This window comes from Erpetoichthys calabaricus, chromosome 11 (genome assembly GCF_900747795.2).
Source record: "Erpetoichthys calabaricus chromosome 11, fErpCal1.3, whole genome shotgun sequence".
In the NCBI taxonomy this organism is placed as follows: domain Eukaryota; kingdom Metazoa; phylum Chordata; class Cladistia; order Polypteriformes; family Polypteridae; genus Erpetoichthys; species Erpetoichthys calabaricus.
Genome location: NC_041404.2, coordinates 83,587,750 through 83,614,633, shown reverse-complemented (window position 1 = coordinate 83,614,633; position 26,884 = coordinate 83,587,750). Strand labels below are relative to the sequence as shown.

At 36.1% G+C, this 26,884-nt stretch overlaps 1 protein-coding gene across 1 annotated transcript in view; it reads left to right on the top strand.

The window, feature by feature from the left end:
• Positions 1-26,561, top strand: part of LOC114660647 (SH2 domain-containing protein 4A-like) — a 46,144-nt gene extending 19,583 nt beyond the window's left edge. The window contains exons 4-6 of the mRNA XM_028813478.2: positions 909-1,029; positions 16,740-16,872; positions 24,365-26,561. Of these exons, the coding sequence (XP_028669311.1) occupies positions 909-1,029; positions 16,740-16,872; positions 24,365-24,594 (484 nt within the window). The 3' untranslated portion in view covers positions 24,595-26,561. The remainder of the gene's footprint in view (positions 1-908; positions 1,030-16,739; positions 16,873-24,364) is intronic.
• The last annotated feature ends 323 nt before the right edge of the window (positions 26,562-26,884 follow it).

Here is a 26,884-nt window from a genome sequence, read left to right as displayed (position 1 = left end):
CACAATACTTCACTGGATGAGAACTTAAATAACTATTGTAAAATGAGTTTTCAAATTGTTACTGTTTCATAATATTCCTTCAATGTATATAAACAGAACAGAGAATGGATTGATGATTAACATTATCAGAGTGAAGGGCTATGTTAGAACGCATTTAATCTGTTACATGGAATTGGCACTGAAACAGTGAGTCATGCAGGGAATTTATACGCTTGACATTCAAAACAATGTATTCACATTACGTGGAGCTCAGCTGGAGTCATGAAGCAGACATACTGTGATATGTTTCAAAATTTTTAAAAGGGAATAACTGGACAATGGAGGATACTGTATTTCTTATTTCTTAAATTTAAAAAAATTCACTTCAGCATTCACTATGGCTTTTTTCAGAGACAGTCACAACACTTACGCTTCTGTCAGCTTTAATCCTATTTGGGTAAAATTGTCAGTGTTGGATGCCAACTGCTGCTTTGAAGTTAATACTTTTCAGACTAGTGAAGCAGCATATTTGCCAGATCACTGCTATGAGTAATTCTACTGTAGATATGAAAAACATTTTGGAAACCCATCATCACAGCAGGTAAAGTAAAATTAAATTATAATTTAGAAACACCACTTTACAAAAAAATGGCGGGCCTGAGGAATAGCATTACTGACATCAATTCAACAATGCCAAAAAACCAATAAATAAAAAACAAAACAATCAGACCACCTAATGGAATGCCAAATTCTAAATACAGGGACTAATTTTATTTCAAAGCCCCATCAGCAATGCTATTGAAAGCTGTGCTATAATTTACAAAAGCAGAATTTAAATATGTTAGTTCTTAGCTACAGTTTCTGGACATGCTGTTCACTGTCTGAGGGCTATATTTTCTTCATTCTCTAAGCATATTCTTGTTTTGCAGAATAAATATGGAAAATATGAAGAGTGACGTCTTGCACTGTACCCTACCCCAAGAAGAAAACGAATGTTCAGAAGGCAACATCTTAATGGTACAGAGAGGTGATACGCACTCTCAGTTGAAGGTTAGATTATAACATTTTTAACTTCATCCAGTAGAAAAGTTTTGGAAATTTTACTTTTGTTCTAAAAATACAATTTTACATTTTAATAACTTTTTACAGAACATTTCAGAGTATTTTAGCCAATAACTGCAGGCTGGCACTCCTCCACCTGAAAAGAAAATGGCTAAAACTTGATTTTCAAGAACATTAACTGTAATAATATCAGTTCTTCATATTTTATCACAGCAAGTGAAAACAGAGAAGTGTTTTTGCAATTATAAATTTTACTATTTATAACAATGTATTTCCTTTATCACTAATTTCCATTAATATCAAAAATGTAATAATAATATATTTAAGCATTTTCGAATTCTGATTCAGAAGAGATATTATAAATATTTACTTAGTTTAACGTTCTATGAAGTTGAGATTTTGTGTTTAAAGCTGGGTTAAAATAAGGTAAACGTTTACTGCTTAAAGGAATTATCAGTTCTTTTGTCATTTATCATATCATTGGACTACAATCAGAAGCTGTAATTTACACAAGTCTCTAGTTTAAAAAATGCCATTTATTTTTGAATGCTTCAGTTATTGTTTACAAATGAACACATCAGACATGCTAACCCAGATCACTGTACAGTGTATTCAATTTCTTCACTGCTAACCGGACTGAAATTAAAGCAACTAAATAATTTTGTTGGATTAATTTGATGCTATTCACATACAATACACCTACTGAAACCCATTGATACATTTGATCCCTTTGCATAACCTGCAAATATCACTACATATTTCATGCTTCTGCTAATTACAGCCAGTTCTAAATAAATAACACTGAATGAAGAGTCACATCAGTATCTGATAAGCACATTTTCTGCCTTAATGATTCCAGCACTTCATAACCTGAGCCTGAAAAGATCCTTGTTCTTCTTCCTCCATAGCTTTTTCCCATTTCCTTGCAGGGTCAGTATTTATTTATTTATTTTTGAATAGACTTCTCCAATAGAGATTTTGCTGTGATTTTTATGGTCAAATGTCTTTCCTGACATCAACCCTCCCCATTTATTCAGGCTTGGGAGTGACTCCAAAATGGAGGCTGGGTTGAATCTGAAAAAAATAAGCTTCCTCAAAGAATCATGTTTTATCCAAATGACAAACTTTTCTTAGTTGTATTTTTATTAAATCTATATGAATAATATAATTATGTATTAATAATAATAATAATAATTAATATACAGCAGTGGGCTGGCGCCCTGCCCGGGGTTTGTTTCCTGCCTTGTTGGCTGGGATTGGCTCCAGCAGACCCCAGTGACCCTGTAGTTAGGATATAGCGGTTTGGATAATGGATGGACGGATAATTAATATGTTATTGTTCCAAAGCTGTGCTATAACAATCAAACAAGTTTCACAGAAACACCAATTAAGAGATTAAAAGAGTCTGTTCAATCAGAAATACATTCAATTCTATATATCCCCAAAACAATTAAGATGTACTAATATATTAACCCCCCCCCCACCTTCACCCAAAACAGAGAGCTAATTATTAATAAAAAGAAGCCCCCTGTGTTATGCAACCTCAAATTGATTAAAACAACAGACACTTATCAGATATGCAGGCTGGAACTCGGCAGACTTACTTTAGAATAACATTAAAGGAATTATTGCTAAATTCTAAAGAAGCGCTGCATAGTTCCACAAAAAGAAATTATATATTTTTTTTAGTTTTTGATAATATGTAATATGTAATTTTCTTATTGAGTTATGAAGGGAGCATTAGGATTTTCTAATTGCGCAGAATTAGTCAACACGCTAACAATGTAGTGTAGGAGATAATGGGCAGTTTATCACAAGTCTAATGTTATCTGAAATACCTCCAAACAATGCTGCTAGAGTATTTGTAATGATCTTAAATCATACACTGATAGATAAAAGAAATCTTCTCCCAAAAGGATTTTTTGGACAGTCCAAAATCATATACTGTACCTTAGTGAAGCTGGCGCTACCTGGCATAATTTACAATTGGGGTGCAATAACTGCTATATTTTGAATAATTTTAATTTGAAGAATTGTACCCTGTATATGACATTTCACCTGAACTGCACCATGTTTTGCACAAATTAATGAAGAATGAATGTTTTGAATGAATTATTGAATTCATTTTTTACCTGAGGTATTGATATTGCTAGGTTTCTTTCCCAACGTTGTAAGGTGGTCTAGCAATGAGCACATTAATTGATAAAGTCTGGAAATGCTGTCACTATTCATCTCATTACTTGTAAAAATATTTCTGGGTGTGAACGTTGATTAGAAAAGTTAGGCAAATTCCTTTTCACAAAGTTCCTAAATTGTAAAGAGAAAAAATAGTGCATTGAAGAAATTCCATATTTCCAACAGGGTTAATAATAATAATAATAATAATACATTTTATTTATATAGCACCTTTCCCATGCTCAAGGCACTTATAGAATATAATAAAGAACGGCAGAATATACAGTATATAGCATTGTACAAACCAGATAAATAAATAAAGAAGATTAAGACAGTAAATTCTGAAAAAAAACAGACAACATAATTGATGGTCTAGCACACACATACAGGTTACATTGGCATCTTGACAGAGAAGTAAACTGAGAGAAAGGTAATAAAGTCAAGTAGAGCTAAAAGCCTTCCTGAACAGATGAGTTTTGAGTTGTTTTTTAAAAGAATTCATGGAGTCAGCTGACCTGATTAATTTTGGTAGGTCATTCCAGAGTCTGGGCGCTATGCAGCTGAAGGCCCTGTCACCCATAGAGTGTAGATTAGTGAGGGGCACAACAAGATTACCAGAATCAGAGGACCTTAGTGGGCGGGCAGGCACATAGTGATGGAGGAGGTCACTGATGTAGTTTGGTGCGAGGTTATTTAAAGCTTTGTAGGTTATTAGTAGGGTTGATTAAAAGGTGCAAACACATTATCAATATACAGATCTCTGAAGGCTGTGATATCTACAGTACTGTCTTCCAAGATTTACTGTAGCTACTGTGTAATTGAGTGAGGGTCAAATGGAAAGTTAACCTGTAATGGAACAGTAGACCTCTGTGTTTTTTCCTGAAAGTATTTTTACATTGGTTCCATATTTAGAGTGAGTGAAACACAATCTGCGTTCTAATTCATTTGAGATAATTGCTAATGAGCAGAGCACAGAGAAGAGCATACAGGTAGGAGTTCTTATAAGATTTTCTTCCAGTTTTAATCAAGCTAGTACATATTCAACACTTCCCTTTTTCCATAGTCTCAAATTACGAATATTTACAACCCATTAGTATAGTTGAAAGTCAGGTAGCATATAAACACATGTGCTTATAGTGTTTTTAAAAAATATTTATTAATAATGCTAGGAATACTCTGAAACTGGAATAAAAATTTGGTTGGGATATTCATTTTAACTACATTAATTCCTGCCATCTATTGCTTTCTTGCTCAGTGCTTTCCATTCAAACTAACAACACTGTGTTTCTAGCTTCTTGTAACTGTAACTTCCTGATACTGGAATTGTTCTAAAACAGTCACCGGATAGCCTTCTAATATATTATTGCATGTTAACATGTTTACTGGAAAAAGCATGCTCTTCTCTGGATTAATTTTAAATCCAGAGATCTTTTAAAAGTCACTTAATACATTTACCAAAATTGGCAGTGATACATTTGATGGACATTTAATGGTTCTGAGAAACAGAACCCTATCGTCTGTATTAAGAGACTTTTTTGTACCATTCCTTTACTTATAATTCAAAAAACTCTATCACAGACCTTTTCTACATCTAGTGGTTGCTGAGTGAGTGTACAGTACACCCAAAACGTGCTAATCTTTTGATGACAGCTACCTGCCTGTTAGTCTTGTGATATTAGTTATAGGGAACACTTTCTCAATTTCTTACACTAGAACTTTGATCAATAATACTTTGACGTTATTATTCAGTAATGTGATTGGTTAAAAAGATGCTCACTCCAAAGGGTCTTTGTTTTACTTTGGAAACACAGTGACATTTGACACTTGGTACAGAGTAGAATATTTTCATCTTCTATGTACTTCTTCAGACATAGCTAGTATTAAAAGAGCAAGTTTAGCAAACATCCTTTTGTGAAATTCTGCTAAATAACTGTCAGGACCTGGAGCTTTCCCATTTGCAAAAGAAATAACAGCATCCTGACTTCCAACAAGCCTCAGTAACTAACCAAGTTCCTCTAAAAGCAGTGTACTAAATTGTTGCAATTCTAATTTATTAAGAATTATGTTAACATGAACTTCTACTTTATTACATTCTAAAATGTATAGATAGTTATTTTTATTGTAATATTATTGTAATATTCCTTAAATATGTGTTTATACTCCATAATTTTATCCCTTTTACATTTTAATCTCCACTATCCTGTATTTGTTGAGCTAAAATCGAGTTAACTTTTCCTATGTGTTCATAAAAAAGTGCCATGAATTGAAGATTAATTACTCTGTTTCTCGTGTAGTCCAAAGACAGAATTATTTCTTTGTAATGACAACCATTTTTATGTAGTGTGTTGCTAAGTGAGCATGCATTCTTTATATTCTGCTGCCATTTTTAACACACAAGCAAGATCAAGTCAGTTCAATCCAACACTGCCATCTGTAATCAGGTCAAAAGGTTATTTTAGTATCTTTTATTTTTCTGATACACATCCCTCCTATTTCTAAATAATAAAGTTGTAACATTTTTGTACAACAATCTATGATCTGCTAGTATATGCTCAGCCTATACAATATAATGTTGTTAAAGGCTGCAGTTGGTTATAGAAGCTCCTTAGGTTTAAACATGACCATTTCAGTTTCTTAAATGAATAAATTAAAGCATACCGAACAGACGCAAGTAATTAACCTAATTTGCAAGCTTAGGTGTACTTGCTGCTCCATTAAAATGAGATCCTAGGAGAGCAAGAGATCAGCATGCCTGAAGGAAAACCTAGTATGGCTATGGGCTAACTCAAGCAGATTACAAGAGGGCAAGTGACATTTTAGAAGCCCAGAGGCTAATTTTGCTGCTGAAAGTAGGTCTCTAAAAATTAGAAAAATGTCCAGATATACTGTATGGTTTTATTCATTAAGTGCAGGTTTTGTTTTAGTGAGTAACGCAAGTCCACATTGATGACACAATGACAGACAAGCTGCATTTGCAGCTTAGGTGTGGCATTTCCCTCATAATTTATAACAAGTCCCCACTGTCATCAGCCAGAAATGTTTCCTTTTTCAATATGCATAATGGGCTGGGAAGACTTTTTATCACTTTAACTGTGAAGCACTGTCATGCATTTAAAAGAAAAAAGGACTATATAGAATGCATTCTTTTGTAATACACATACAGTACACCTTTGTTTCATTTTACTGATTGGTGTTAATTTATTAATTTTCATTCTACTTGCCATCATTAGGTACACCTAAACAGTACCCAGTAAAATCCTCTTTTTTCCTCTAGAATGGGATGAATATCATTAAAGACATTGATTCAACAATGTGCTTGAGCATCCGTTATTTATCCTGGTCCATGAGACATCATAGTGTCATACACCTTGTACACTTCGTTCTTAAACGTTCTCAGCTTAATTAAGATCAGGTGACAGCACAGAACCAAATTCACTGCCATATTTGTTGAGACAGTCACTTTCTGGAGTCTGAAAGTTTGTAGGGGTCTACCTCTTGGTACTCCAGTCTCTCTCCCACATCCTTAAACCATGTATATTGACTTCATGGGGAACTCATATTGCAAAATACAATAATATGAAACTATCCATATCAGTGCAAGAACAGTTAACAACAAACCAGATGTATTTCTGTTGTCCAATCATGTAAGGATTGAGCTTAAGTTACTTTAATTTTTTACGACAATGCAATGCAAATTTTTTTTATTAAATTCAATGGATTCTCATATCATGAATTTCACTAAAAGTCCCAGCTGGCTATATACTAATTACAAGTACAAAATAATTAGATAACAATGATAATAATAACAATAACAATAATAATGATTCTTTACTTTTACATATTGCTTTTCTCACTACTCAAAGTACTTTACATAGCTGAGAGCTACTTCAGTCACCATCAATATGTAGTAATGAAATGGATGATGCAACAGAAGCCATTTTGCACCAGTACACTCACCACACATTAGCTATTAAGTGTTGAAGGAGTGACAGAGGTAGCCAGTTAGGGACAGGGGCTGATTAGGGGACCAGAATTGTTTAATCGCAAGACTTTAAAAAAAACCAAAACAAAACAAAACACCATAAGGTTGTAACAATGAGTTCCTTAGCCTGGCAAAAGACCTTACAAGATCTGCCATTATATTGCCAGATACAGCTTTCCAGAGTTTGCGGCCCTAATGAAAATGTCTCAGTCTTGCGGAAATTTTCAGACAACCTGCATCTTGCAATTACAATATATGGCGTGACTATTGTGGTTTTTGTAGTGCTCAAAAAAACTGGACTCCGTTGAGTTCTTGAACTCTCACACTTCGCTTCACAATTTAGCAGTGGGTCTTTAAAGGCAGGAGAAGTTTCAGAACACCGGAAGAATTTCTAACACAGCAACACATCAGAATTCAAAGTTGTGTTTCACAGCAAAATGCTCCATTCGTGGGACTCTGTCTGGCCGTCATTGGAATCAGGGTTCAGGGCTTCCTAAAGCTTTTTAAGAAAAAAGCATAAAATAAATAATAATTCAAATATCTGGATGCCCATGAACTCAGTAATTAAAGGCTAATTTCCAGTTTGTCTCCAGTATCTGTAAAATGAAGTTGTGATCTGGCGTTTTGGAAAATTAGAGCTGAGTGACCTATAGTATGGAGTCATCTTCTATTAAAGTGACTAAATGATCTTCTAATGGCTATTGTCTGCCATACAATTTACACCATCAGATCCTACTAAAATCAATAGATAATTTTATTCATATTTTTGCTTTGACATTCCGTTGGCCTGTTGCTTAACGGAGCTGCCTAACTGTACTATCTGAGTGGAGTTTAGTGATTATTACTGTGTTTGTATCAGTTATCTCTTGAAAACTCTTCTATCTCTCATGGAGCCACTTTGACAGCATAAAGTGCACCTTTGACCCATGTTTTCTTGCTATAAAGAATTTTTTAACTAAGATTAAACAATAGTTTGTTCAACTCCCATTGTTAACAGAAAATTAAGTGGAAATAAATTTGCCCTAGAACACCCTGGAGGAGCATAGGAAACCAGCATAAGCTACTGGAGTCAAGGCTTATTTTCTCCATTTATAAGTAATATTTTACTTAATAATTCATATTTCCAGGGATAAATTAATGTATGCTACAGTTCTGAAAAATACCTTAAATTCAAAACTACAGAATGTATCTTTTAAGGAGTCACACATTTTACAGCAATCAATAGTAAATACAGTAATACAACACTGATTTAAATTTTTGTTTTTATTAAGCCATATCAATGTTTGCTGAGAAAGAGAGAACAATAGGGCAAAAGTATATCGAATCAAGAAACACTCTGGGGAAGGAAAGTGCATAAGAAAATAATCCAATGGCATTTTTTCATTATTGTCTTCCCCTCAAGTCAAACATATTTAGTCTCGTAAAAATCCCAATGTCTCCCAGTGCAATCATAATAAATATTAAAAGTGAAAAGCTGTGTGAAGGTCTTTTGTAACACAAAATCTCATTTGTAATCTTAGCAAAGAAGTTTACAGCCCTTATCGCCTGCAATTATTTATTTTATTTTTTTTGTAACATGCCATGGATATCCCAGTATTCCCCCCCCCCCCCACCCCCAATTTAGCCAATGCAGATTTGTATGCCAGACAACCAATATGAAGATAATGTATGGACTGTAGCAGATTGTAGCAAATGTGCAACTATGATGTTATATTATGGTCAAGAAAATACAAGCACTATGTTGAGTCTGTTCGTGCTCTCTAGATTATATTGTGCACAACTATATATTAATACTAGATATAGTAAGATTAATATTAATCCAAGTCATCACAAAGCAGAGGCACATCAGGCTGCCATGACATCTCAGTTCCCCTATTACTTTCTGCCACATTTTGGTCATTCCACACGAGATTCTTAATCTGATAAAAGAACTCAATGGATAAATTGCCATCACACTAAACAAAATGTTTTCACAAATGAACTACATTTGGTACCTCAAATATGTTTCAGTTGTTATGTTTGTTTTTCCTAGGAAATAAACAGAAAGAATCATTAATCTGCCTGGAAAATCATTGTATTTAGTGTTAACACATAGTGCCAGCAGGAAATATCTCATAATGGACATTCATGCTTTTTGAATGTTTTTTTGCCAATGTCCACACCATCATATTCTTCCTAGGTGTCATGATTGAATGTCATGCACTATGATTTAATAGTCAACTGGGAGAAGAGGCAAAGTCAAAAACAAAACGAAAATCAAAACCAGTAGATCAAAAATACTACCAACCAAAACCAAAAAGCAAGACATCATTCATAATTCGAAAAAATATAAAAAAATTATTCAAAATCATAGAATCAAAAAAGACATTTAATCAAAGCAACAACAAGAGGGTTTGGGGAATTCATATACTTGGATACAGAAACAACTTTGAAGTGCACTTTTATCCTGTTATGTTATGATGGAGAGTTCATGACCACAGAGGACACAACCCTAGCAATGTGGTGCTATCCTAACAATAGGAACTCAAAATAGCACTGCCAATAAATGAACAAATTGCAGTGAAAACTGTAAAAATAAACATATGCAAGCAAAACTGAGTTAATTGGCAAAAAACAGATGTAACCACCAGAATCCTTGGGGAAGAAAATTTTCAAATACACAAGAAAATCAAAACAGGGACCACTAGTATTCCCATAATAAACTAAGAAATATTGAGGATCTTGACACTGGAAAATTAAAGTTAATTGTCTGGGAATGGGCTCTGCAACCATGCTCAGAATAAGAGGGTTTAGAAAATAGATGAATTGATGGATGTAATCCAACTTCAAGGCAGTAGTGTTCTGCTTAAAACACTAACGACATTCAATCATTTTTGCCTCCAGCAATAGAGCATTATAAACGAAAAGGCCATCAAAGGTCAACTTTACCATAGTTTCAAGGATGGATTCCACATTAAGGGATACACAAAAGGCGATAGTTCAGATAACAAGAGTTCATGGTGCAAGCAGGAAAGAGCCTATGGTGAAGACTAAGGGGTGATGAAGTCAAGAAATCAGGCAATGGTCACAAATGCATAATCCATGATAAACAGAATACTAGAACAAATGTATTTTGAAAGAAAAACCCACAAAACTATTTTAGTTCCTGTTCTAAAGTGAGTAGCTAATCGGACAGATTGTGCTTTATCTATTGTTACACTGCCCATTTCCCTTCTATCCTCTTAAGTATAACAACACGGTCTTTTGCCTGCATTTCACAATGATCTGAGACACTTAGTTTTAGTCACCATCACAAAAGCCGATTAAAATATTTAACTATAATGCTTCACATAAACATAATAGCTAACACAGGAATAATACTGAAGAATTTTTGTCATTCATATGTTCACCGCTTTCAGCTGTCAAGCAAAAAGTATGTTCATTAGTTTTTTTTATATGCCTGGTATAAACTGTTCCTCAGCTTAGTGACCAGTTAATGCTAGAAATGAGGGCAAGGAGAACACAGCAAGATATTTGGAATAATTGCCAAGTAGTGAGGTGGATACGTAGCTTAAACTTGGAACTTTTCAGATTTTACCTTGATGATATTTTACAAAAGTTCTGTAAATAGATATTGACAAGGTAGGTTGAGAAACAGAATTGTTCTTGTGTTTTTATTTGTCCATAGTAGCTCGAAATTTGTATTTTACCGATCTCCACAAATTCTTCATTTTTTCAAAATAAAACATACATGCAGTATACCGTATGATAGCCATTTTGTCGACCTAAAAATCAGAAGCACATAGATTTTTTTTAAAGAAACTATTTTTAAAATACTGAATAACGACTTTCTGCTTATTAAAGTGTAGCTATTTCTAAGCTGAACAATTTCTTTGGACTTTCAAAACTATTGATTCCTATATTGTATTGGTACAAATTAAAGGTTGCTTTACAACATAAAATACTGATTAGATAGGTGGCAGTGGCTATTAAATGATTAAATTCTATAGGACAGAAGCTAAAACTATATTGCTGGAACAAGTAATACTTCCACTGAGTGGAACACCAATGGGAGTAAACACTGTTAACTGTTCCTCTTGAGCAGATGGCAGAAAAACCTGAACTTGGAATTAAATTGACTATGACGGTCTGAGGACCAATCACAGATGGATTACATTCTACTGATGTCCCAAGTGTGTCAGCCTGAGAACGCTCTTCCTCTTGTGTGCAAACGGTGCTAAAATTTATTAAAAACTCCCCCTCTTCAAGGTACTGCGCAAAACAGTTTGCTTCTTGCAATTTTCAAATGGGATTTTTATTAATATTTTAATACAAAAGAGAATGTTTCTTTTTTAGAAGTGTTACTGCTATAAACAAGCTCAGAAAATTAAACTGTAAAAAGGTGTATGCTTCTAATTGCAGAATAAATTAGTTTATTTTGCAAGACCAGTCCATTTAAATACCGATCAGATATTCATGTATAATGTAAAACAGAGCAAATATACAGTGAAATGATATCGTATAAACAATTAATAAAGTTAATAACTATGTAAAATGTCCCTAAGTGAAGTCCCTAAATTGTACATTTATAATTTGAAGATAAGTTGATATAGTATTTATTTTGTCTGACACCTTTATCTAAGGCAACCTTCAACATTTAAGATACAATTATTTACATTTCTTTTTGTTTATCCAATTGGAGCATAGGCAGATGAAGTGACTTGCTCTTGGTTATGCAGCATCAGTGAAGAGATTTGAACCCACAACATCATAGTTTGAAGTCCAAAGCCTTAATCACTATGCCAGATGGTAGACACATTCATTCTCAAACCAGCTAAAGTCAATTCTGGGTCATGGTGGAGTCTGTCTCAGCAGACATACCACCTGTGCTTCAGAATAGGTGATACACCTGAAAGCTAAGTATGTTCGAGCCCAGCCATTACTTGGATGGGAGACCATCTATGAAAAAGCTTGGATTGCTGCTGAAAGAAGAGTTGGTGAAGCCAGCAGGGGTGCTTCATCGATCGTCTGTGTGTGGATTCTAGTGCCCCACTGCAGTGACAGGGACAATGTGCTGTAAATATGGCACTGTCATTCGGATGAGATGTAAAACCGAGGTCCTGACTCTCTGTAATCATTAAGGATTCATGGGCATCTTTCAAAAAGAGAAGGGCGTATTGCAATGCCCTGGCTAAATTGCCAATAATAACCTTGTCCATTTTGGCTCCCTAATCATCCCCTGTCTCTAACTGGCTATCTCTCTCACCCCTTTACAACCTAATTGCTTATTTGTGGTAAGCATTCTGACCCAACAATTGGCTGCTGTTGCATCATCCAAGCTGGCTGGAGTGGTTCAGCTCTGTCTATGTTAAGCACTTTGAGTAGCAAGAAAAGTGCTATATAAATGTAATCCATTTTTTTTATTATAAGATGGAAAACAACACAGGACAGAGTGCCAGCCCATTCTAGGGCACATATATACATACTCAAACAGAAGGAGGCTGATTTTGAGTTGCCAGTTAACCTAACCATCATATGTATGGGAGATCAATTTGGAATACCCAAACGAAAACCCATGCAAACAATGGAGAGAATCTGCACACTCTTCACAGACAGTGACCAGGATTGTTGATGCAGCACTACCCATTGTGCCACTGTCCTGCCACACACTCAGCTTTAATTTTCCATTGTTTTTCTAATACTAAATAGTAATACAAAACTAAAAAAAGATATCTGTTGGGCTATTAAAAACATTCAACATGAACTTATGAGACAATATGTGGAATGGCACAAAATCAGTGGTGCATAGAAATTTCAGTTAGTAAACTCTTGAGCTGTCCTGAGAACTTTGTTAATGAAAGCAAAGGATCCTAAATGTATGTTACTACTTAAAAGCAGGAACAGTGGTATTTTTGGGCATGCAAATTCTGGTGGACAATACCATAATTTTCCTATGTGTGTGCTTTAATTCTGGGGAACTACCCTGTCTAACTGATAATATCTGTCCCTGTTTTGCTAATAACTAATGAATCATGCAGATACCTTTCATGGCACAAAAAAATCAGTTAAACAATGAGATTCTTGTGACTGGTCTATTTCAGTTGGCATCAGATTATTAAGATGTCCTCTGACTTTGTCATTTTCCGACAAAATACAGCCATATATTGTAGAGTGCAACAACCACAACCACCTACTGCTCAGAAAAATATATTGGCTATGAATTTTCTAAATTGAAATAAAAACACCTCATGTTTAGAAATGAACAGCTCTGAAGTGAAAAAAGACAAACTGGAATATCATGGAAATGTTTCGCGGACCACACACACACCATACAACTCAAACTGTACACTGCATGTCCAGTAACGGCACTAACTACCATGCAGCCAGGTAGTTGCTGGTCAGCATGAACAACAACAACAACATTTATTTATATAGCACATTTTCATAGAAAAAGTAGCTCAAAGTGCTTTACATATTGAAGAAAAGAAAAATAAAAGACAAAATAAGAAATTAAAATAAGACAACATTAGTTAACATAGAAAAAGAGTAAGGTCCGATGGCCAGGGAGGACAGAAAAAACAAAAAAAAAACTCCAGACGGCTGGAGAAAAAAATAAAATCTGCAGGGGTTCCAGGCCACGAGACCGCCCAGTCCCCTCTGGGCATTCTACCTGACATAAATGAAATAGTCCTCTTTGTATTTAGGGTTCTCACAGAAGGACTTGATGATGATGGTCATGCAGACTTCTGGCTTTTAATCCATCACTGTTGGTACATCACAGTGCTTTGAGTAGATGGTGGTGGCACAAGCCACCACCAAAAGGACACCGGAAAAGTAAACAGAAGAGAGAGTAGGGGTTAGTACAGATTTTAGAGCCACCATGAATAGTTATTATAATTAATTGGATACACAGAGTATGAGGATTAAATTAAAGTGAAGTTATGAGAAAGCCAAGTTAAAATAATGTGTTTTCAGCAGTTTTTTTTAAAGTGCTCCACTGTATTAGCAGACTATTGGCAGGCTATTCCAGATTTTAGGTGCATAACAGCAGAAGGCCGCCTCACCACTTCTTTTAAGTTTTGCTCTTGGAATTCTAAGGAGACACTCAGTTGAGGATCTGAGGAATATAAGATGTCAGACATTCCGATATAAAGCCTTAAATAATCTCTCCCCATCTTCTATAAACCATAAGCAGAATTTTAAAGTCAATCTTGAATGACACAGGTAACCAGTGTAGTGACATCAAAACTGGAGAAATGTGCTCGGATTTTCTTTTCCTGGTTAGGATTCTAGCAGCTGCATTCTGCACTAGTTGCAAACGATTTATGTCTTTTTTGGGTATTCCTGAGAGGATTGCATTACAGTAAGGTAGCTGACTGAAAACAAACGCGTTGTAACGGCCGTTCCCTTACCCAGCCAGCAGCTACACCTCCAAGCCCTGTGGCCTGGATAAATTACTGAGCTGAATCTAAATAACAAGCCGTACCTCTAACAAATGAAAATTTTCCCCACAATCGACGGGTTAAACAAGCAAGCAAAAAACAGATGATATGTAAAAATAGGTAATTATATTAAATGAGCAATAAGAAGAAAAAAATGCACAATAATTATATATACATATATAACCCTCCAACGAAGCAACAATACCATATATATATATACACACAAACAATAAACCCTCCCTTGCCCTTGTAACATATAACAATCAACACGAATAACCAAAAATGAATGAGATACGGAAATGAATGTGAACTTGAGTCCGGTCATTAAAACTGTTATGAATACGGTTGACTGAACTAATGATAAATGAGTCGTTTGATTTTCCCGGAACAAAATGGAGCAGCCTCACCGTGAAACCTCGGTGCGTGGTGGATGATGAAGTCCGATCCCGGGGTCTCTCGTGATGAGGGTATTGAAGTAAGTCCGGCGAATTGAAAAACAAACTGGATGAAAATGCGCGATGTTGAATACAGCAGGTATAGATGGCTCGTGGTCGTGGTCGTGAAAATGAAAATGAAAATGAAAATGAAAATGAAAATGAAAATGAAAAAGTCTCCTTCTCCTCTCTCTTCCCCCTTGGCTATTCCCTCCTGATGGCTTAAATAGTCCTGTGATGGATGTGATTGATTAATAGCAAACAGGTGTTTTCCAGGTTTGAGGCTGTGGTCTTCTTCCATCATCATTTACTGATACACACACAAACAGCAAACGGGACAATGGAAACGAAACGCACTCAGTACTGACATTTGACAACACTAACTATGTAGCCCCGCTACAGTGTGAACTAATTTCTCAGCATCTTTCAATGATATAAGAGGTCTAACTTTTGCTGTGTTTCTTAAGTGAAAAAATGCTGTCCTAGTGGTCTGATTAATATGCGATTTAAAATTCAGATTACAGTCAACAGTTACCCCTAAGCTTTTTACCTCTGTCTTGACTTTTAATCCTTTTGAAGCCAATAAACACCAGGAAAGACAATTTTCTACATACAAAACTGTCCTTTCTGCCCCCAGAGTTAATCCTTCCTTGAAACAGGAGCATCATACAGCTGGCTTCTTTCAACATAGTGGAAGAAGCACAAATAGATCTCCTTGGTACCTTTTTCAACTTTAGTGTGATTCTCATTAGTGGCTGTTGAAAATCAAGATTTAGTGTAATGTCTTTTATATAGTGCATTTTTCATCCAGATATTGATCACTTTTCTTTTTGGTTTTCAAATTACCGTGGCTAACATTATGGGAGCAAATTTCACTGGACTTCTCGCATCTTCTCACTACAAGGCCTCATCTAGGAAAAAGTTTAGACTAGAAGTGGAAACACATGATTAAAAAAAAAAACAAAAAAACACAGTCCTCATTTTAATATTGATGATGACCTTCAAGTTCCACTAGAAAGGTCAGGTTGGGCATATTCACACACCCAAGGGTATAGAGAACACTGCAGAACCAATTGGTTCAGCCCTTCAGCCAGAAATAGGCTTGTAACACCTGGCATGAAGAAACATTTGCGTGCTACAAGAAGTAATATTTTTATAGATACGTGATTACATTAAGGACATGATAGAAAACTGGAAAAAAAAACTTTCTTAAGAAGACAAAACTGAGGGTTGTTATGAACATTTTAATAATAGGCTAACTTATTATTATATTTTGTGCAACATTTGGTGGGGCTGGGACCTACTGGTCCTTAATGCACAAATACAAACTGAGCTGGAAGTGATTACTATTTACAATATAAATTAGAATATAAACAAGTCATCCTATTTTCTGCAGTAACTTATTCTCTTTCAGGGTTGTGGTAAGCTGGAGTCTATCCCACCAGAAGCCATTCCAATGCTCGACATATTTATGTGCAAACGTAAACTTACACACACCAGGCCAATTACACCTTGCTATTCAAAGTCACATGTGCAACCAGGTTCTATTCACTTTGGCCCCGGGTTGATCCTATTGGGCATCTGGAATCTAAACTCTGGTTCTGTCCTCTACACGGATAACATCCTCTACATTGCACAATGCCCTAGGATCTCTGCATATCAACCTTTGTTCTCTTTAAATTACAGGAGATAGAAGAGGAAGATGCAAGTCAGGATGCAACATCAGCATGTGACATTTTCTACCGCCGACATCTGTGTCAAAAAGATACTGACACCACAGTCCTTGCAATGCAGTCTGGGGAATGTCAAGAAAGAACAGGTAGCCAAATATCTAAAGTTTTTAATTATATATATATATATATATATATATATTGTATATACACACACACATATACACGGCATATATACATGTGTGTTATGCTCTAATAGTGAAAAGAACATTTTTTAAAATGAACTTTACTTCTGGTAAGGATTAAATACAGTCTGTTTTCCTTATAAGATGAAAAAGAATAACAAAATATGTTCCATGTGAGAGCAAGAAATGCATTTGTCCATGCCATTTTTTGTTAACCTTGAAAATCAGGGACATACTCTACTAAACTTTTTTCCCTCATTCTTTAAACATTCCTTTCTCAAACACGCACGCCATCTCTGAAGATTGACCTTTTTCATGGCATCCATGCACATGACCCCTGGTGGCCTATTTCATACTTTCAGACACGGTCTGTCTTTTCTGTTTTCCTGGTGGCTGGGCAGCTGTCACTTTAGTGCAGGAGCGCAGGTAGTCAAAGCTTGTCAGAAGCCCTGCTGCGTGTGTGTCCCAGATGGCGAGACCTATTCCCTACCCCCCTTCTCCTTATTTTCACTTTTGACTCTGCACCGTCTACCCTCCAGGCACATTAGCATCTGTCACTGCCTCTCTGCCACAGAAGCTTTCCCTGTGCTGTCACCTTCGTGCTGGACACGTCCTTGCCAGCTCAATGTCTCTGCAGTTCATTGGGCTTTTGTCAGACCTGCTGCTGCTCTGGGAAAACTCTCCAATGCAGGAAGCAGAAACTTTAGAAATAAAGTCACTGGACTTAAATTTAAGGTTGCATTAGAAGTGTGATTCATACTGGTTATTTGGAGAAGGCTTTATTCACTGGTTCAACTTTGAGATTATATAACCCATCAGGTTAATGTCCAGTAGGCTTATGACAACTATTTCAAATACATAAATTGTGTTTTTAAATGTCAATCAATTTTGTCAGGAAAACTTTTCTAATAATTGTTTTTCTATTGGGCCCCATGGCCTAGAAGACTGGGTTTGAAATCCAGCCTTGTCACTGTCTGTTTGGAGTTTCATGTTGTCTTTTTTGTCTCAGTAGTAGTACCCTAACTTTCCTCACATATTTCAAACACCTATGCTTTAGATTAATTCATGACTGTAAGCTGACCCTATTTGAGACCCCATTCTTGAACGTGCCTGGCAATGGACTTATCCTTCTTACATCCTGCTTTTAATGCTCTTGGGATTGATATGGTTCAGTCCCCCTTTGTGACCCTAAGATGTGTATTCTATTAGAGTAATAGGGTTTTAGAAACATAAAAAGTCTGCGTTGCACTTGAAAGTTTTTAAATCTTTGTCTGAAACATGCTAGGTACAGTTTGAATCTTCTTCTTCTTCTTTCGGCTGCTCCTGTTAGGGGTTGCCACAGCAGATCATCTTCTTCCATATCTTGTTCTCCTCTGCATCTTGTTCTGTTACACCCATCACCTGCATGTCCTCTCTCACCACATCCATAAACCTTCGCTTAGGCCTTCCTCTTTTCCTCTTCCCTGGCAGCTCTATGCCTTAGCATCCTTCTCCCAATTTACCCAGCATCTCTCCTCTGCACATGTCCAAACCAACGCAATCTCGCCTCTCTGACTTTGTCTCCCAACCATCCAACTTGAGCTGACTCTCTAATGTACTCATGTCTAATCCTATCCATCCTCCACACACCCAGTGCAAACCTTAGCATCTTTAACTCTGCTACCTCCAGCTCTGTCTCCTGCTTTCTGGTCAGTGCTACCCACTGTGCATCTCCAACCCATATAACATAGCTGATCTAACTACCGTCCTGTAGTCCTTCCCTTTCACTCTTGCTGATACCTGTCTGTCACAAATTACTCCTGACATACTTCTCCACCCATTCCACCCTGCCTGCACTCTCTACAGTTTGAATCTGAACGTTATAATAAAACAGAAACAGAGAAATGAAACCCATTTTTTCACCAGGAGAGCAACTGAGGGCGTCAGTCAGTCATTTTGTAATCCGCTTAGTTCTGAACAGGGTCATGAGAAGTGCCAGAGCCTATCCCAGCTAGCATAGGACACAAGGCAGGAGAAAACCCTGGACAAGGTGTCAGTCCATTGCAGGGTGAACACACATATACTCACACACCGAACACACACTAAGGTCAATCCACCTTACTTTTAAGTCTTTAGACTGTGAGAGAAAACCAAAGCACCCAGATGAATCCCACACAGGCATGGGGAGAATACCCTGGTGCTGCTGTGCCACCCTACCAATTGAGAGGGTGAAAATACAAATTGAAGGATGTTTGTGCTTCAGCTATACGGATGTGCTTCAATCACTTGCAGATCCATTCAGATGCCATGTTTGATGATCTATTCAACTAGAAAGTCTAGAGACAGGAACAGGTGGAGCTTCAGATTCAAAAGAATTCTTCTGAGTTGAAGTCCTCCCAGCTGCAGAGGAAATGGACAAATACTAAGGCTGCATTCCATTTATCTTGGAAGTCAGAGCTGGAAATGGCATTTCACCCAAATTGACCTTGTTCCAGTAAAACATTCAGAAAACCAATATGAATGTGTCCAGGAAAACCTTTGTTGTGCTTGCTCCATTGGAATAAATAGCAGTTGACAATACCGCATTCACAGTATTTTGCGTATCCAAAAACCGTTGCACCATGTCCACAGTACTGTTTGTACAACTCATTTAATGTTTCACAAACATACAAAAGCTAACAAACAGTATAATACTACAGGTTTCACTAAAGCTTATGGTGTACATTGCCATTTAGGACTGACATCATGGTCTGAAGTCAGATAAGGAACTCAGAAATTCCAACTTCCCACTTCACAATGAACACAACATTAGTCTTTGGTGTAAGCATAATATTATTGCCCAGTTTGACTGAAATTGGCCCCTGAGAGATTTGTGACTTGCTCACACATGTGACACGGACTATAGGTCATCTAATGTGTTATTGATGTGAAACTATAACACATTTTATGGTATTACATGTTGTCTTTTCAGTTGTCCATTTTCATAACCTCGTATGCGGGTGAGTGTCACAGGAGCCTAAGGGCAGCCTCCATGCAAGGCTGTTCTCCACATTATATACAGTCCAGTGCCAGTTCATTATATAGCACATACAAACATATACCAGAGAAATTTATTGAAGGCTGTTTATCTAACAGCATGTCTTTAGACTGTGCCACTAAGTTGCACCCAGAGACATTCTCAGTGACAGAACGTAGCAAAGCATATGCAGCTGGATGTGGCAAATAAATGAAGTTAATATGGATTGGCAAGATATTTAGTTATAGGCTTTTCATTCCTATTGAAACTAAAGCTACTTTTACATCCCATTTTTTAATCATTCTGCATACATGCTTTTGTGCTAATTATTTATTTATTTGTTTATTTTTTTTATTGGCAGTGTTCAGTTTTTCATAGTGTACAACGGTAGATGGGCAGGTGACCACCATTTTTTCAACGTTCTGATCCCCCAAGATTAAATTTTCTCCAATGTATTATTTGCCATGAAATTGTAATTTTTCTTTCCTCCTTTGCCTTCTATCTTTTAAAATATTCTGGTTCATTTGGTTACAGTTTATGTATTTCTTTTCTTATTTTGACTCTTCTGTGTAGTGAAAGGAATGATATATAATGACCTGAATGAATTTGCTTAAAGTAAATACTTCCTGCATTCTCATACACTTTCAAACCCACTAAATCCACTTCACTATTCTGGAAGGCTACTGTATGTCATGTCTCTCTAGATGTTGTGATCCAGTGCATCCCAAAGCTCTGTTAGGTTAAAGTCAGAAGAAAAGGCAGGCCAAGGCAGAACCTGCACACCAGCATTGGTGTGTGCAAAGAAGCTATGTGTGGCCTGGCATTGTCTTGATGTATGATCAGGAGGTGTGAGCAGAGGGCATCAGACACTGTTGCCTTGCTGTAAGGCTTACAGCAGGAATCTGTCCCCCACTGTCCTGCTTCCAATACAGACATTATAACTGGCAGCAGTTTCAGCAGCTGTATGAATGGCATATCTGAAATGAACTGTCAGAATCTGTATCAGTCCTCCTCTGGTGTGTGGTTAATTCGAGATTATCAGATCTTGGATGGTCATCAGTCCTGTTGTCCTGCCAGCTTTGTTGAAATGTTGCCCACAATTGGGACACAGTGGAGCAGCTTAATCCGTACTGTCTGGCAAGGTTGGCACGTGACGTGCGCTTACAGCATGCCAATGGCTCCTGTCTCTCTCTTACATTTGATGACATTGAGGCATTTTGGAAAATGCAGGAAACTGACAAATTATGGGCTTCGATTTGCTTGTGAAATAAGCTTTGAATAAAAGCCTTGTTAAATGTGACTTGATCAGACATTTTTCCACCTGGACCTCATGGGGTAAAATTATGCTTCTAGATCTATTTTGCCATGGTACAAAGCCTTACTGCACCTGCTGTATTGCTTTTTTAGAGAACTAAAACAAGCTGTTTTGTGAAAGTATACAAGATACAACTACAGCTTTCCCATTCAAAAAAATACTGTGCTTCTTTTTTTACGTATTATAAGCATGTTTTAAAAAAGTAAAAAACAACATATGAGGTGAAACTTTTAAAATCACTGTAGGGAAAAAAAAACATGTAATTTTTTAACCAAAAATGCTTGCACTTTACATTACACTTTTAGTGGCAGGGTGGGGCTGTTTGTACAGGAGAATAAGACACGGAGAACTTCAAACATTTTCTTCTATGTTATAAATAAGTGAATGCACACAGGCGGGGTGTAAAAGAAAAATAGCCAGGGTGGTGTCATTTCAGGTTCATTGAGTTTCAGTGAACTGGAAAATCTGGAATGGCATATCTTCGGTGCCTTGCCTTGCCTTGCTTTTGTTGTATTTAAACAATAGCAATAATGCAGAGGTGAAAATTATTACAAATGTTATGTTTTCTCTCAGATGTCATTTGTGCCTGGAAACAGAGTATTAAATGGTGGTTTAAGATAAAAGAATTCACTTACTTGTACAGGATAGAATCTTTTCAGTTTGCAAATTGGCGTTTGGTTTTAATTTGGTGGTGTGGAGGGTGGTGGCTTATTAAACACTAAGATCACTTTTATAGTGTAACTAATTTTGTTTAGCCTTGTTAAATTTTTGCGCAAGTCAGATTTTTTTTCATTTGTAATCAGACGTAATGCATTGCTTGGTTTGCTGCCTGTAGGGCATACTGCAGGTATGGGCTACTCACAGCTATTTCAATTATCTAACCCTTCTGTTTAGAAAAGGTTAGTTCTTTTTTCAAGTAAAAACTTATTTTTTTCCATTGTTTCCTGTTTGGATTATGCTGTAATGTTCATCTTCAGTCCTTGCTAATAGAACATTATAAATTGTTCTTAAAGCAATTTGAAAAGAACAAGCCACAAGGGTGTGCAGAAAGTCCTAAAATTTACAATAACATTATAAAAAGGCCAACACAATAGTGTTCAAACCTGGTACTTATAAAATGCTTTAACTTGATTTAAATTTCAGAAACATGTAACAAAAATAACAAGTTTGTTTCTAAATAACAGCAGATTAACACAGTTATTGACATACGCTTGAAAGACTTATGAAGAAAAAATTATTGTTTGTTGCCTAGATCCTTTAAAAAATACCATCACATGCATAAGCAGACGGGAACATCATATAGATCTCATCAGAATCTGCAATATTTTGGAGTGGTTAGGCAAAGAATAAATGTGTCTTTATGTTACTGCTGAAAACAAGTTTTGATCATCTGGGCTCTTCTGACTTCTAAGGCATTCACTGCCCTTCCCATTTTATAAATTACATGAATGTGGGAATGCACCCAAGAACGAACAGCTGTGCTCCAGTTACTAATGTCAGAGAGCCTCCGGAGCTGCCCTGAGGAATGTTTGTCGCTTGAAGAAGCCAGGATCTATCCTTATTGATAAATAATGTGAGAAGAAAATTCAGCCCTGTTTAGTTTTCACAATTCTCTTTTTAACAATAATATAGGAAAACAACTTGCTGTGCAGCCTCATAATGAAAACTACTGACTAATGCAAAATTGCAGATGTTGATATACTCACCGGTTTCATTTTATGAAAAAAATAAATCTATGACTTTCTCGGTTTTCTGGTGATGGCTGCAGTGGTAATAAAATGAGTGTTACAGATCAGACTTCCTAAATATCTGTTACTCTGGCTAGGTGTGAGCAGTGATTCCTTCACTAAGTCCTTCATCTGTCCTTGCGTGCCCATAACCAATAAACCTCCTTCAGGGAGGCATGTGTGGCTGCCACGCTTGATGCTCAGTTTAGCTCTTGATTTGGAGCAGCATGGGCTGTGCCCTGCTGTCCTCCTAGATTGTCTTGCTCCTTATCTATATTGTAAATAATGTTCCTCTCAAACCTAAAGAACCCCTTTTTGATTAACTATTTTTGTGACTTAATTCTTTTCTTTAATGCCCAAAGGGTCTGACATGACGTGAGAATGAGTATGCACACTGACCTCTAAATTAGGATCATTGTCTGAGGGTATGGTTTGTACTTAACTGCCACAGTTTGGAAAAGCACTTACAGTATTGCCATTGTTCACCGATGCATTGCTTAGCTTTATTATTCCTTATTCCCAGTTATATGAACAGAACCCTAAGTTACTTAATCTCCCTCACTTTAGAAAGCTATTCCTAACTCAAATGCAGACAAAGACAAAAAACAGAACCTCAGATCTGAACATGGCAATTCTGCTCCTAAAGTAACTGGCAACTCTAAATTGACTCTGTGTGGTTCAGTGAGTGAGAGGTGCTGTGCAATGTACTGGCACTACATCCAGAGTTGGCACCTGCATTTTGCCTAGAGCTGCTATGATTGGCTCTTACTCCAAACTCTGAATTCAAACAAAAGATTTTGAACATTTTTTATATGTTGACAGTATCACTTATAAGTGCAGTATTTTCTAGTGGACACTGGAAATGACATTCTGATGACAGCAAGAGGGCATCATGCCCAAAAAGCAGAAATGGAAACCTTAACTCCACAAACTTTAAAATATTCAAGTTTTCTGAGTCAAGATACCTTTCATGTACTCGCACATGCCCCTTCATACAGATATGACGTAATGGAGAGAATGCAAACACAGTACAAGGACTGTATGGTGTTTAACAGCATCTCGGCAACCCTTTACTTCTGTAATAAAAGCTCAAACATGCAGAAGAAATAAATCACTCTTTTTTGGTGAAATCTTATTTTTGTGTCATACTTTAAGCTGAAAACAATTTAGCTGGTGCAGCTGAACCTTATCTGCCTGTTGGTTAGGGTAGCAAATATTGCTCATTGCTTACAGGATAAATGACTACACACAAAAACTTTACACAAATGGAGCTAAGAAAAATAACAGAAAAATGTAAGTAATTTTGCAGTTTCCATTTGTGTAGGATGTTAATGTTAATTCTTCCAAATATTTTTTATGTTTACTTTATACATGTTTGTTTACTCTATATCTGAAACTCCTTTTTTTTTTGTATTTTAGGTCAAGATTTCAAACTCGATCAAGTGTCAAATACAGCAACAATGCAAAATAATGATCACTCCAATGAAGTTCCAAGTAACACTGTGGTACGAAGAAGCGTTGCTGAACTCACGCAGAATTTTGGTGGACCAAAAAAGACCAGTGGCAAAGGCACTTTGCCTCGTGTCAAGCCACCATTGCCTGCAAAGTCTCCATCAATTTACTTGATGTCTTCTTCAGGCTTCAGATGACACTAAAAGAGCCTTACCAAACTGGATATCTTTCTAATGGAGATGAATGTGTTCCAGTGAGTCCTGAGCAGAGCAGAACTTGTCTTTAGGACTGTACAGAAGGCGTCCTGTATTGCTGTGGAAGTGGAGTCAATTAAACATTGGACCTAAATTTTGCTGAATCGAGTATAGTTGCTCTTCAGTCATATTCTTAACCATTTTAATATAACCTTTGCTTGGAGTGTGTTCTGAAAACCAAAGATAATTGGCACATAACCAGCATAAAAGGTGAAAATACCAATACATGCACTGAATGAAAATACTGTATGTTTTGTATTGTTTTTCTTTAAAAAAAAAGAATTTTCTTGTAATGAATAAAATACTGTAACTCATTTTGTTTAAATGAAATAGCATCAGTGATAATTGCAAAGCTAGTTTTTAATACTTAACCCACCATATCATGCTTTTATATCCATGTAAATAATCTTTACATTGTAATTTGTGTTGTTTTTAGAGGTGTTGATTCTAATCCACTTGACAATGGGAGAACTATAACTTAAAGGATAGGATCAGTATTTTTCAAGATGAAGGTATTTCTTCACAATCATGCTATATCTGTATTTTCCACACAAAATGGTGTTCTAAAGTTAACCACTTTCTATAAATTAAAAATAATATATCTTGCCTGCACTTTTGCTTTACATTGCAATCTATGGGGCATGGAGTAAAAGCTGAAAAACTTATCAAACGCATTAATTTTTCAGGCCAACACAGTTGTCAGTTTTATATGACAAATGAATATATACCATGTTTGTAAAGATTTGAAAAATATCAAACTTATCCTTTAACTGTTTAGACAGTGACACATCCACAGCATTGGAGCAATGGCAGATTATTTAAGTTATTTACTCAGGGGTCGTACAGTGAGTCAAAAGTGTGGCCTGAACTGCCACAGCCTTAGCCATTAGGCCACATTGGTGGCTCTTTCTAAGATCACTGAAGATGTATTTGGCAGATATAAGTGTGTCTTTTTCTAATAAAGTTGGGCACTAATTCTGATACGCCTAATGAACTTCCTTTGCTGAAATAATCTTACTGTACATGCAAACCATTGAGCACAGGATGAGGCGATGAGTACTAACTTGGATCTTTAACATGCTTCAACTGGAAAGCACAGTGTAATGTATTATATTGGTGACAGGGATTTTATCACTTGCTGTGAAAGGATAGAAAAAACTATAATGCTTTTCATATACTTTTAAGCTTCTTCCTGGAAGCTAGCATAGTGTGCACCACTGCAACAGGAATGATAGATCATTAGCATGCCAAAAGAAAGGTCAGCAATTAAATTGCAATAGTCTTTCTACAGGTTAAGACTATTAAATGGAATCTCATTTCTCCAATTTAGAAATCATGATTATCAATAACATACCTTAATTTCAGTAGAAAAACTAAAATATATCAGCCTTGATTTCTTACAGGCTTAGTACTACTTATATGTTTGTGAAACCTGAAAGCAGAATTAATTCTTCTTAATGAAAATGTTTTTTAACAGTTTGTTAAAAGGCACACCTTGTTTAACCAAGTCATAAATAAATTGTACTTAAAAAAATTATATTTTTTTCGGAAAAAAATTAAATATGTAAATACTGTAACACGTTTACTCGAGGTGGCACAGATGAGCAGTGGTTAGCATTGCTCCTGTTCAGCTCCAAACACTGTATTCTGGATTTTGCATGCTGTCTTGGTGCCTTCATTGTTTTTCTCCATGTACTCTGCTTTCCTCCCAAAGATGTACAGTTTAATTTGACTGCCGATTTAAACATTTCCTGTATAAATGAGTGAGGTGGTGTGTACCATCTTTTTCCTGTCTTGTTCCCAGTGTTACTTGAATTAGCTTTGGTCTGCTTCAGTCCTGTACTGAAAAATTTATTATTGATACATATTGTATTGAACACCTCAAATGATCAAATAAACTTTATACTGTACATGATTAGTCCATTTTTTATATTTTAATGTATATATTTATTATTATTTATTGAGCAGACAAAATAACGTATTTACAATATTTATAATATTTACATTATTTATAATCTTTACAACAATGATTAGTAGACTCAAAAGCAACAGAAAACAAGATAAAAACTGAGCAATAGGGAGTAGTACTACTATGTAATTACAGTTTATCTACAACTAGACGAGGACAAAAAAATCTGTACCCTAAGTTCTTTGCCGGTACAGGAATAGCTATTCTGTGGAAGAGAAACAAAGCACTTCCAAAATATTTAATTAGGTGTTTTCAGAAGATTCC